Source organism: Onychostruthus taczanowskii, unplaced genomic scaffold (assembly GCF_017590055.1).
Source record: "Onychostruthus taczanowskii isolate IOZ18803 unplaced genomic scaffold, ASM1759005v1 scaffold61, whole genome shotgun sequence".
NCBI lineage: Eukaryota > Metazoa > Chordata > Aves > Passeriformes > Passeridae > Onychostruthus > Onychostruthus taczanowskii.
In genome coordinates, this window is record NW_024503790.1 from 6,545,113 (window position 1) to 6,557,328 (window position 12,216).

General features: G+C 44.7%; 1 protein-coding gene across 2 annotated transcripts in view; it reads right to left on the reverse strand.

Moving 5' to 3' along the window:
• Window positions 1–222: 222 nt before the first annotated feature.
• The window catches only part of CLSTN1 (calsyntenin 1), a 29,595-nt gene continuing 17,601 nt past the window's right edge, over window positions 223–12,216 (reverse strand). For both annotated transcript variants that reach the window (XM_041419561.1, XM_041419560.1), the window contains 12 exons: window positions 11,860–12,108; window positions 10,888–11,009; window positions 9,974–10,136; window positions 8,823–8,873; window positions 7,021–7,178; window positions 6,251–6,399; window positions 5,547–5,773; window positions 5,099–5,269; window positions 4,424–4,569; window positions 3,693–3,828; window positions 3,247–3,431; window positions 223–2,588 (listed from right to left, as the gene is read on the reverse strand). In XM_041419561.1, the coding sequence (XP_041275495.1) occupies window positions 2,394–2,588; window positions 3,247–3,431; window positions 3,693–3,828; window positions 4,424–4,569; window positions 5,099–5,269; window positions 5,547–5,773; window positions 6,251–6,399; window positions 7,021–7,178; window positions 8,823–8,873; window positions 9,974–10,136; window positions 10,888–11,009; window positions 11,860–12,108 (1,952 nt within the window). In that variant the 3' untranslated portion in view covers window positions 223–2,393. The remainder of the gene's footprint in view (window positions 2,589–3,246; window positions 3,432–3,692; window positions 3,829–4,423; window positions 4,570–5,098; window positions 5,270–5,546; window positions 5,774–6,250; window positions 6,400–7,020; window positions 7,179–8,822; window positions 8,874–9,973; window positions 10,137–10,887; window positions 11,010–11,859; window positions 12,109–12,216) is intronic.

A 12,216-nucleotide genomic window follows, 5' to 3' on the forward strand; every position in this document is an offset into this window, starting at 1 on the left:
GAGAATGTTTACATGTTTAGCTTTTCAGTTGCATTAGGTACATGTTTTGTAAATAAGAAATAAAAGATATTGACAAATTGTATACAAATGCTGCCAAGTCCTTCTGTGCTTGAGAGCAATGACCACAAAACTCTCCTACTCCCCCAGCAGAGGCAAATTAACACATTTATATAACTGGATTCTATTTTGTTTCACTCAGTAAGAAAAAAAATGCAAACAACCTTTAGAACCAGAAATTTATTGTAGCTTATAGACTTTCCAAACTGACCTGTTACCAATATACACATCTGAAAAGTTATACCCACAGTGGCTACAAACTGCATCAGGACATTACAAGCCCTCAGTATTACCATTAAGTCATGATCAGTTTTGGTCTAAAATACAGCAGCTACAGCAACAGTATATGGAAGGATAAGTCTTCTACACATTAACACAGGACAACTGTCAGACATAAGTTAAAAGTTTCCCAGTTTACTTAAAACTAGCAGTTAATTACCACCTAAGTAGTCAAAACCATTTTCCCATTTTAGAAATCTAAAATTTTACATTTAAAAAAAAAACCAAAACAAAACCAAAACCAACCCCAAGAAACAGTAAGCTCTGGTGTGGGTTCTGCCCCTGCTGCCAGGTCCATCTCTGTTTAAAGGCACTCCTCAGTCAGGCTCCCCCAGAGCAAACCCCATCGATCCCCGCAGCGGGGAGGGGGCTGCTCTGGAAACCCAGCTGCCCACACACGTGCTCAGGCCTGATCCTCGGGACCCCCGTGCCCCTCTCTGGCCCTGCCCCAGTGCCCCTGGCCCTGCCCTGGCCCGCTGGGCTCTGTCCCCACGCTGGCGCTTACCGTGCTCAGGAGGGAGTGCAGTCCCAGGCTCCTGTTACAGGCAGAGCAAGTTACTCTTTAATCCACCTCCTCAGAGATCAAGCAGAAATTCATTATTCACGACTCTGCACCAGACCAAATAAAGTTAAAGAACCCTGCCTGACAGAAAAAACAGCCCCCCCATGTTTGTACCTTCCAGCTACTGCCCTCTGCAATCCCAGATTGGAACTGGGATCAGAAACAACCCAAATTACATGAATTAACGTGATTCCCAAGGTTTTCTGGTCGGATAATTTATGCTACAGTTTTTCACCAGCAGGAAAACACAATTACTAAGTGTAAACAAAGGCTTAAAACAACAACAATCTGTACAAGGGGCTGCAGGGGAGGAGCAGGGAGTGTTCAGTGGTATCAGCTACATCCCAAACCCTCCCACTTCCAAATTAGAAAACATTAACAACAAAAACCCCTAAATCCCTATCCATGTAGACTGGTAGCCCAGGTGCTCAGGTACCCAGGTCTCAGACTCCCCTACACCCAGAGCTGCCTGCAGTGTGCACAGCCCACCCTGGACTCCAGGCACTCTCCACAGAACTACCAGAGCTGTGGCCACAGCCACAGCACACAGATCTGCCCACCATGCATGTAGTGTTATTTCCCCAATAACTTAAAAGCCTTTATGGCAAGCCATAATTGGAGAAAAAAATAAAATTAAAAACAAACTGTAGTGCACGGGGAAGCTGAACCTCTGCAGAGGCTCCTAAAGCCTTTACAACCTCGCACAAGCTTGTCTGTTCCCTCTGCAAAAAAAAAGGAGATGAAAGAAAAGGAAGGAGTTGAAGGAGAGCGGGGCATGAGCACACATGGCATCAAGGCCAAGACAGAGTTACTGAACATCTACACTAAGAACTGTGCCCGTGCTCCTGCTGCAGAAGGATGAGACTTGGAATAGTTCATGCTGCATGATTTTTCACTTTAGCATGTTTTAAACCCCAATCCCTGTTTTCACTACCACAAATGACATAATTACATAATTCCAATATATTTACAAAATATTAAAAAGTCTTGTTAATCTTCTACATATTAACCTCATTCTGCCACTTTACACATGCACTAATTTGGGGAAAAAAAATTAAAAGAAATCAACAGGCTGAAATGAGCAGCTTTACCCTTTGTCAACAAGCAATCTTTGCATCGTTTAGAAAGAGAAAAAGGAACAAAGCCAAGTTTGTTTCACTGAGCAAAAAAAGACAGTTCAGAAATTCATGTGCAATGGCTACAGAGCTGTAGAGTCACTGAGCTGAGATGACACGAAGAAAAAAGTGCAAGGTGGTTCCTCACAGAGCGTAAAAAAAATCCAGTCACTGAGGCATGGCTGAAGGAAGAGGTGCTAACTACAACCCTAAACATCAGGAACTAGCTGACAGAACACAAACACGGCTTGTGTGGGGGTCAATCTACTGGCCAGAATGAATTTTTTTGTTTTAAACACCATGAATCCTTGGTACCAATGGAGTGTGTGACAGTGGAGTCTTCCAGAGCGGGAACAGAAAGACAAAGGGAGCAGCTAGAATCAATAACTGAGGGTAGAGTCATCCCACTCCAGCTGCTGCTGTCTGTTGACATTCTGTTGGTCCTCCTCCTGCTCTCCCTCTTCCTCCTCACTGCTTTCAGACTCTGCACTAGTGATGTCATCTTCTTCTCCATCTTCACTTTCTTCTTCCTCCTCCTCCTCCTCCTCTTCACTGCTGTGTTGATCCTCATAAGTCTGTTCAGACAAAATTAGCTGTCATTACCAAACTGGCCAAAATTCTTTTTGCTCTTTATTCAAGGTATTACACTGAGGAAGAGCTATTGCAGATTCCTTGCTGGATTTAGAAGTTCAGCAGGAATTAGGCAGAAACCAGAAAAGACAAAGGAAGTAGCACATTGCAAAAGAGTTCTGTGATACTGCTGTCAGTCCTGGCACTCTACACAAAGTGGCTCTGAAGGGGATGCAGCACTGCAAATTCTACTGGAGAAGGATCTTACAATAGGACACAGAGCATGAAGGTCACACATCTTTCTTGTTCCCAATTTTCTAAAAATTCATGTCAGCCACTGGAGAAGGTAACATCATAAACACAAATGCTCTGACAATAAATTCCTGTGAGTTTAGACAAAAGCAGGCTGTGTTTAAGGCACTGTGCACATGGTGATGAACACTAGTGCTGGACACTGGCCTGTAAAATCCCATTCTCCATCACGAAACTCTAACCCCTGCAGGATCCCAACCAAGTGCCCCTGGCATTTGGCACATTTGTCCAAAATTCCCAGGTACTGTCTCTGCCCCGTGCTCAGGGCTGGTTCTGCTCCCCTCCTGTGGCCAGGGGCAATCCCAGGGAGAAGGGCACAGGTGGGAAAGGGCAGCAGGTGCCCAGGGTTACCTCCATGGGGTTCACAGTGATGGTCAGAGCAGAGTCGTCCCAGTCCATCTCGTTCTCCTTGCCCGTGTCCTGGTCCCTCATGGTTCTCTGGTGCGCGGCGCGGATGCGGAACACGCCCAGGATGATCATGAACACCAGGAAGCTGACACACACCACGATCACCACCGTGGCTGTGCTGGGGACAACTGCAGCCAAAAACACAGCAGGGGTAACTCTGACACTGTGCCAACAACTCCTCCCCTTCCCTCACCTGCCAGGGGAAATGGCTTTACACAAGCATTTCGTGTGTATTATTATAATTCATATTTACTACACAAAGGCAGTTTGTCTACAGGCACTTAAAAAGTCACTAGGAAAGTAAGAGTTAGGCTTCATTTCCTTAAATATAATTACATCAATCTGAAAGACAAAAAACCAGCTCAACTTCAATGGCTGAGAATCCTAACCTGAAAAGGGATGAGGGTTTGCCAAGTTGTGCCCAGAGAGATCAACAAAGGAATGATGCACTGGGTGAATGAACTGTGGCTGTGCAGCAATGTGATTGGCATGTTCCACTGGGCTGGCTGTGTGGATAACATTCACCTAGGGACAAACAAAAGTGTTAAACTCCAGCAATCCAACAGTTTAATTCTGAAGATATAAAGAGAAAAAATTAAAATTTTAGTGCTTCTAATGCCACTTTCTACTGTACTTCCATGTATTTGATATAAGCATACTAAACAATAATTAGCCTGTACCCTGCTGCAGAGTTAATGCAATTTTAGCCTCTCTGTGCTTTAAGGTAATCCCTTAGTATCAGAAATTTACACATCACAAGCAAAACAACGAAGGGCTCAGCACATCCATCTGTGGCATCCCTGGAGTGACACACAAAGGCCACTCAGCTCTCTGGGCAGCACCACTCTCACTCCATTTGCTAAATTAAAAATCTGTGTTTTCAATGCAACCATCACCCCTCCATTAACCACACTACTTCTTCTACAAACAGCTTTATTTCAAGCTGAAACACAGCACTAAACCCACATTTATGTACAAAATACTGCCTGAAATGGCCACATTTGCTAATACTCATTTACAGGCCAACACCTAAATCAATAACTGGTCGGTTATCTACCAGCTAATAGACAGAATGATGAGCTGGCAGCTAGCTGGCCCCAAGGCCCGGGCAGGCACCCACCTCCACCTGGAACTCGTTGCTGACGTAGCGGCCGTTGAGCTCGGAGCAGAGCAGCCTGAACCTCCTGTCGAACAGGGACGCCGCGCGCCAGTTCCGGTAGCGGATCAGGTGCAGAACCTCCTCGTAGTTAGCCATGGTGTCCACCCCTGTGGGACAGGCACAGCTGCTCTGCAAAGGACTGCCACGAATTCACAGCCCACACACGTTACTCCGTCGCTCCACCTCAGGTTTCTTGGATTTTCAAGGAGGCAGGAGGGGTAACACCACTGACACACGTGTGGGGCTCCACTGAAATCCTGTGGGTTGGTTTGTGCTAAAATCCTAAACCCAGTGAAGCTTTGAAAGGGTTCTGGGAGCTTTTCTGTGGAACACTTTAACATAATGGAAAAGAATGATGCATGCTCCTAGGCACTGCAGTACCCGTGGAAGGAACAAGCCTTTTCTGGGGCACAATCTACCTGCAGTTCCACCTGCTATTTGGAACAGAGTAAAGAACACAAGGGAGGTTCTAGAATCTTGTATTTTCTAGAACCACAGCTTTCCACAGAATTGCTGTGCTTGGAATTCTAAAAAAAATGAGCTATTTGGAGTAAGGTGTTACAAACCACCTCTCTAGAACTGCTCCCTTGGACAGTCCCTTCAGACCCTCCCAAGAGCAGCAGCAGGAACCCCCACCTGTGATTATCATGCCCAGGTTGGAACTGCTCATCTCAATGCCTTTCTGCTGCAATCGTGTCATGTCAATCTCCAGGCTCTCTTGTTCCTGATTTAGCTCCTCTCCCAGCACTGTCACCTCACACATATCCAGGTTGTGCATGATCTCTTCAGATACCAAAGACTCTTGAACTAAAAATCAGAGAAAAAGGCAAAGATTTAAGCAGAAACAAATATTAAAATCTAGGCCTGAGGAGAACAAGCACTCACAAAATAATGATTTAAAAAATAAAATACAAAATACAAACAAGGGATGTTCACATGAGGATAACAGCCTGGACTTATCATCATTTCCAGGTAAGCTTCTGTTAGCCCAGACCAGAGGATCCACACGTTTTTTTCCCCTTACTGGACTCTGCAGGAACAGCCCACAGCCAGGAGCACCGAGCAGGTGGGGTGGGACCCTCACCCGTGGGATCCTCGTCCCCGTCGCCCTCGGGCTCCACCTCGCGGGTGATGGTGCTGATGATGCGCAGCTCCGGGAACAGGGAAACGCCCTCGGCGCTCTCGAACTCCGAGGCAGAGCGGGCAAAGTGGTTGATGCCACTCAGGCTGATTTTTGGCTCCTCCGGCTGCAGGACCATGACATACCCCTCCACAGAGGGAATGGAGACACAGGCCTCTTCATTGAAACACCTGAGAGACAGAAGCAGTCAAGGTGGTTATTCCAGAGGCAAGCACAATTACACACAGTAATTGCTTTATAAATTTTTGAAAAGCTGTCTCAGACCCAAGAGTCTTAGATAAATTCATCAGCTGCCCTGGAAAGTATGGAACAGCCACCAAGGGAGCAATCTCACAATTAATTTTTACTTACAGTTACCATTTGGCCTCATTTCCACATTTTGACGTAGAGCTACAGGTAACCCCAATAATGGAGCTGTGACACTGGAGACACTCCCAGCACTCTGGCAGCACTTCCCTCCCCATCTTACACACTCCCTGCTCCATTCTCAGGCAGAGAGCAGAGCACTGGTGTGGAGAACATTTGCTGTACTGAAATGTGGGATGGCCACACAGCCCAGTGCTCCTCTGCTCCTCACAAGTGAGGTCCATGAACAGCAGGCTCCACCAGCCCTGCAAGGGATGCTCCAGCTCAGCAGCAGGACATACTTGGCAGTGCTGGTGATCCTCAGCCTCCGAATGCCAGGAGTTGGGAACTGGCGGGAGTTCAGGTAGGAAATGTGCTGCATGGCCTTGTCCACCCTGTCAATGTCATCCCCCTCTACGGTCAGCGTGGACTGGCTCGGGCTCATGTGGACCTGAAAACGAGGCACAAAACCATAAGAGAACACCCAGCTGAGTGACATGATCTGGCAATTCACACTGGAGCTCAGCACTGGTGAATGCAGGAGGATTGCAGCCACATTCAGAGCAACAGGGTCATTATTTCCTGGCCTTGTGCACACAGTCTGAGCTCCCTACTCACTGCCTCACCCCAGTGCAATGTATTTGTGCTTCAATCTTTAAGAAAAAATCTAAGCACATATCGTAGTTCTGGTTCTAGTAATACAGAAGAGAGACATCTAACATATAAGAGAAATTTAGCTCTGTTCACACAACCTGTGACTGAAAAAGCCACATAATCTCATTTTATGAAGCTGCTTGTTAAAGATCTCTTATTAGACAATCTGCACAGCTGATAAAACAGAGGCTTACAAATATGGAGTTTCTCTTCAAGACTTAAAAGACAGCAGAGTAACTTTCATTTCTAAGATCAGGTTTATACAAGAAAAATTTCCTAGTTTTATGTAATATTAATGCAGAATGCAACAAAAGGTGAGCTTGTTATATCTGGGGCACCCTGTTAATGCTGCCAGTAAAACTTGTAACTGATCAGGGAAGGAATATCCACATTCCCCTTTGTTTATATGCAAATTTACCTTCACACCTTTGCCAACACCATCAGCCATCTGCAAATCCAGCCCCTCTTTGCAGGTGTAGAGGCAATCAATCACCTTCTTGTTCTCCAGTTTACCAGAACGGATCATCAACCCTGCCAGATTGCCTCGGAAAAACTGAGCCATGCGCAGCTCACCACCTTCAAAACACGAGGGAGGAAAAATCTTCACTTGTTATGATTCCTTTTGCTTTTTCTTCAGTAAAACAACAAGGATGTATGCCAGCTGATACACACAGTATTATACACATGCGGGTTAGTTTTCATCCATTCTGGGTGTTAACCTTGTGATTATGGTCAGGCACAAAGAAAGAATTAAACAGTTCACCATGCACGTGGCCTTCGGACAGCTTGGCCACCTTGAACTGGCTGCTCCATGACAAACATCTCAAAAGAAGCCCCATACAGCGAGGTGGTGCTCAGAAATCAAACACGGTGGGATGAGCCATGAAACCTGAATCCTCTGAGGTAACACCTCCTCCTACTCAGGACACAGGGCAGCATCCCTGCAGGTGTGAGGGTTCACCTAAACCAGCTCTGCAGCTTCTCCCTACAGGCCAAGGGGAGAAAGGAGCTTTGCAAAGTCACTCAGCTCGTCCTGAGAGAGCTGTCCAACAGTTACCTGCCCCCTCTAAAGGTGCCATCTTCTCTCTGTGGATTCCAGTGAGCAGTTTGAACCCAGGTAACTCAGCTGGGCTACGTCTGATAACAGCAACCTAAGCAGCCCTTTATTCCTCGCTGTTTCTGAAGGTGATGCCACAATGATCAGCTACTCCATCCTGCTAAATCCTGGGGCCACAAAACAACACCTGGAAATGTGTATTTTCAAGCCCATGACTTACTAAGCAACCTGATTTTAGAAAGATGTCCAAAGCTTGTTTTAGAAATTCTAAATGATAAAAGATTCTTGGTACAACTCAAGTATTCAGTGGTGAAATGTCCTGTTAGAAATTATACAATTTTCATATAGCTTCAGCTTCTGGAACCCCTGGATGCTGCTCCCTCCTTGCCAAATTAAAATGTGATGCACAGCTAGAAACCTCTTGCCAGTTACATCCAGACTATTCCAGCAATTCTTAACCTTTACAGGAAGGGTACATATCTTGATTTCACTTTTTAAAATATACACTAATTTTAAGTATCCCAACTCAAGACACAAAACCCACCGAACTATCACTAAAATCTGTTATGAGGAAATAACCCTGTAGCAAATCTGAAATACCTGGTAGCCCTTTCACAATTAGAATTTTATGTAAATATCTGACCAAGTGAGTACCCCCTGTAAATTACAGGTCTGCCTTCATGAGGAGCCTGATCTAAATATGAAATCAGTCTTGTTCTCAGAGGGGAGCAGAGGGTGCCCAATGTACTGAATAAATTCTATAATAAAGACACATACCTACATGCATCAATACATACATTTATATAGGATGACGTGTGTTTATGCTTTAACAAAACTGGATGAAAGAGATTATAGCTGGTATTTTACAACAGCAACTTTTTTCACCACTTCACTGCAATCACAACTGTTGCAGATTTGTACATGGAAGTACATTTGGACACAACAAAAAAAATACCCAAAACAAACAAAAAACCCCCAAACCAAGCAGAAGTCAGCTGATGATGCTCTGCAAATAGAAGCACAATGAAGACACAAGCCTAGGAGAGGATTATGTGAAGGTCAATGGCCCGAATGCAATGCCTGCATGTCATGCTGTGTGCGAGATGAAGCAATGTCTTGGCTTAAAAATGAAATAAAACAGTAGGGAAAAAAACTCCAGCAACCTGCAGAGGTCTCGGGCACAGTTTCATTGTCATTTTCACTTCCTGTATATTCTGTAGAAAAGCAAGACAAAGAATAGGACAATAGGGAAAGGACCAAGTAGTTACAATTTGGCAAACTCTCAAATCCCAGAAAATACAAAGCAGCACATCCCCCAAAGCTTGCTCATATTGGAGCCAGCTCCTCAAGGATTATGAGTTCTTGGAAACACAAGGAGCTGCAGTGCAGGGACACATCACTGTGCTGTTACAGAACAGCCATGGCACCACAGCCCAAAGGGCCCCACACACAACACCAGTGACACCAGCAAGAGCTGCAGAACCACGAGAGGAAACCTCACACAAACCACCTTTAGTAAGAAAACACAAGTCTAACAACTGGCTCCATTTGAGGGGAAACTAATGTGAGATCCAGACTAATACAGTACATCACCAAAAGGTATTGTAAGCTGATCAAAAGGAGCCACTTTCAACACAGATTCCTTAATCAATAATAGAATCACATGTATTGAGCAGTCAATTTATCAAATGAAAGCACTAAAAATGAAAATTGGCTTTTAATTTTTTAAAATAAATGTTAAAAGAACTTCTTCAGAAGGATAAAATCTTTTCCTCCTTGGAGAAGAGCTATATATATAACTTGGAGCAGCCCAAATGGAGCAGACAATAAAGCAGATGTCTATTTTTGTAAGCAGAAATGGTAAAATACCCAAGAGACAGCACTGCTGTGTTGCTCTGCAGAGCTGTCTGCTGGACAGGCCTCCATTGACGAGAACACTTTTCCTACAAGATGCTTTTCAACCTACTTGAAATGAGGTGTTCTGCTTGGTAAGCTGAAGTATATGAGGTATTGTTAGAACTACTATTAAAAATAAGCTAACAGTATTCCCCATGGCCACCACAAAACCCATGTTGATGGAATACAGGCTGGTGAGCAGCCTGGTATTTCACACACCTGTGGCCAACGAGAAAACAAACACTCATGGAAAAAATGACTCAGAGGAAATCTGTGATACCAGCTTGGAGCAAAACCCATCTGCAAGAGGCAAAACAAGTTACACTCATGCACTAGGACCTGCTGGGTAACACTAGATAGCCACAGAGACTTCATTAAAAGAAGTTAATTACAAGTATTAACAATTGTCAATATTTACCTTGCCAGCATGCTCCAACCACCAGCTGTGTTTCTATCTTGGAAGGGTGGAGTGGGTAATCCTCAGTGACTGGGAAAGGATCGTAGGAAACCCCGTCCACGTACAGAGACACGGCGGGAAATTCCACGTTGACAACGTAGTGGTGCCACTCTTTGTCACACACCTGAGCAGAGAGAGTTCTAAAAATTCTGTTGGCTTTTTTTTCCCATTACAGTTCAGTAACTGATCTGGTGCCATGTTTTACATAAGCATACATGCAGATGTACCAACGACCTACAACACAAGCCTGTACAGACACAGCTGATCTTTCACACACATGGCACACATCTGAAAAGCAAACTGACTGCCAAACATTAATAAAAAGTTTCTTTATTCTGTTGCCAATACAGGAAGCTGCATATACTTACTTTCCTTTAATTTTTATATTAAACAACAGCATATTTCAATCTAAAAATATATATCTACATGCATGCACATCCTGAAGAACTGTTATAAGACAACCTTACTTGACAAAGACAGGTATTTGCTGAGAGAAACTGTTAAACAACCATGACGATTTATCACAGATCTCAGGGGGCTGAGAAAATGTCACATGCTCAGAAGTACTTGAACGCTACAATCAACCTGGAAAACCTCCTGTTTTCTCATGCACTCCACCTCAGAGTGCATTTAGTGAAGACAACTAAAGAGACAACAGTCTCACAGCTGTAGGACTGACGCTGTATTTTCTCATTTACATTCAAGATGAAAAGCTGAAGCTGACCCTGCCACTTATCACCAGTAAAGCAAGCGCTGCTGGGCCCTGCACAACAGGAGTGTGCAGTGGCAGCAAGTATTTATTACCAAGTACACTTCAGGGACCTTAGTCCTCGGTGGCTTTCACGCTGCACTCTGGCCATCAGCCCCAGGCTCACCTGATTGAGCTTCCAGTGGAACTCGGCAGGTTTGTAGGACTTTCCCTCGGAGGGGTCCTGGCGGAACAGGAACACCAGGCGGCAGTTGTGCACGTACAGGGTGTAGTGGTGCCGGTTCATATCTGCGGCAGGGCAACGGACAGCGTCACCTCCTGCACCCTCACCAACAAAACAACCTGCTCTGCAATTCCACACCTCAACACCACAGCCACTGCCAGGCAGTAATCAGTGCAGAAGGAAATCAGGCAGGGTAAGAGGAATGTAAAATAACTGCAGCAGTAGTGGGGACAAACACTCTTGAAGAACCCGTGAGGCTGCAGAGCAGACAGAGAAGTCTCTATCCAAACCCACCCTAAAGCAAGGCACAGCACTGAAGAGCCAGAGATAAACCTGTCAGCAGGAGAAAAAGAGCTCTACGTGCAAACAGAAGAGCTTTTTTTGATACAAATGGCAATTATGGAAACAGGGTTATCACATTTCCTTCTTATTAATGGCATTTTCCAAATTATTGTTTCTGTGTCATAAGCAGAGAGTGAAATTATGCACAGAATTAAAAAAAACTTCATCCCTGGAGAAAGAGAAATTAAATCCTCCTAAGGAAAATAAAGATACAGCAGCAAATGCTGTCACTAGACCTGATATGTGTGTCTTAATGTTTTTAGGCAGCATCAAGAACAAGGCTATCTTTGGAGATGCAAACTCGAGGCTGCAGTGCCAGAATAAGTAATCTACCACAGAAAAAGAAGTGCATAATGTAAACTGAAATAGAATTAGAAAAACAAGTCTGCCCAATCTGAAGCTACATAATCTAAGGCTGAGCCTAAACATAAGCACAACAGTGATTTTTAAAGTCAACTTCATAAAAATGCCAAGAAAACCTTAAGGTAGAGAAAACACTGTCACATGCTCCGCCAGAGCACATAAAAAACCGACCAACCAAGAAGACTGTTTATAATTGAAGTATTGACAAACCTGTCTTGTCTGAATTGCACAGAATTGTCTCCTTCTCCTTGGTTCCGGGCCCGTGCCTCATCCATACTGAAATCATGAAGGGCTCTTTCAGATTGACTGTGACAACACCATCTGGAATCTTCACAGCCTGAGTGCCGTTAAACTCGAAGACCTGGTCGCTGTCGTGGCCATTATCCGTGGGCAGCCCCACAGTCCAGTTAGCAGCACTGCTTGGAGGGGGGAGCAGCTCAGCTGTGCCAGAGGCAGCACCTACAACACAAATTTAAAAGACCACCACCGGTTTCAAATCCAACTGTCTATCTCAGCACCAACTGTCAGGATTATGCACTACCATCACCCAGTTCTCCTTTTAAACAG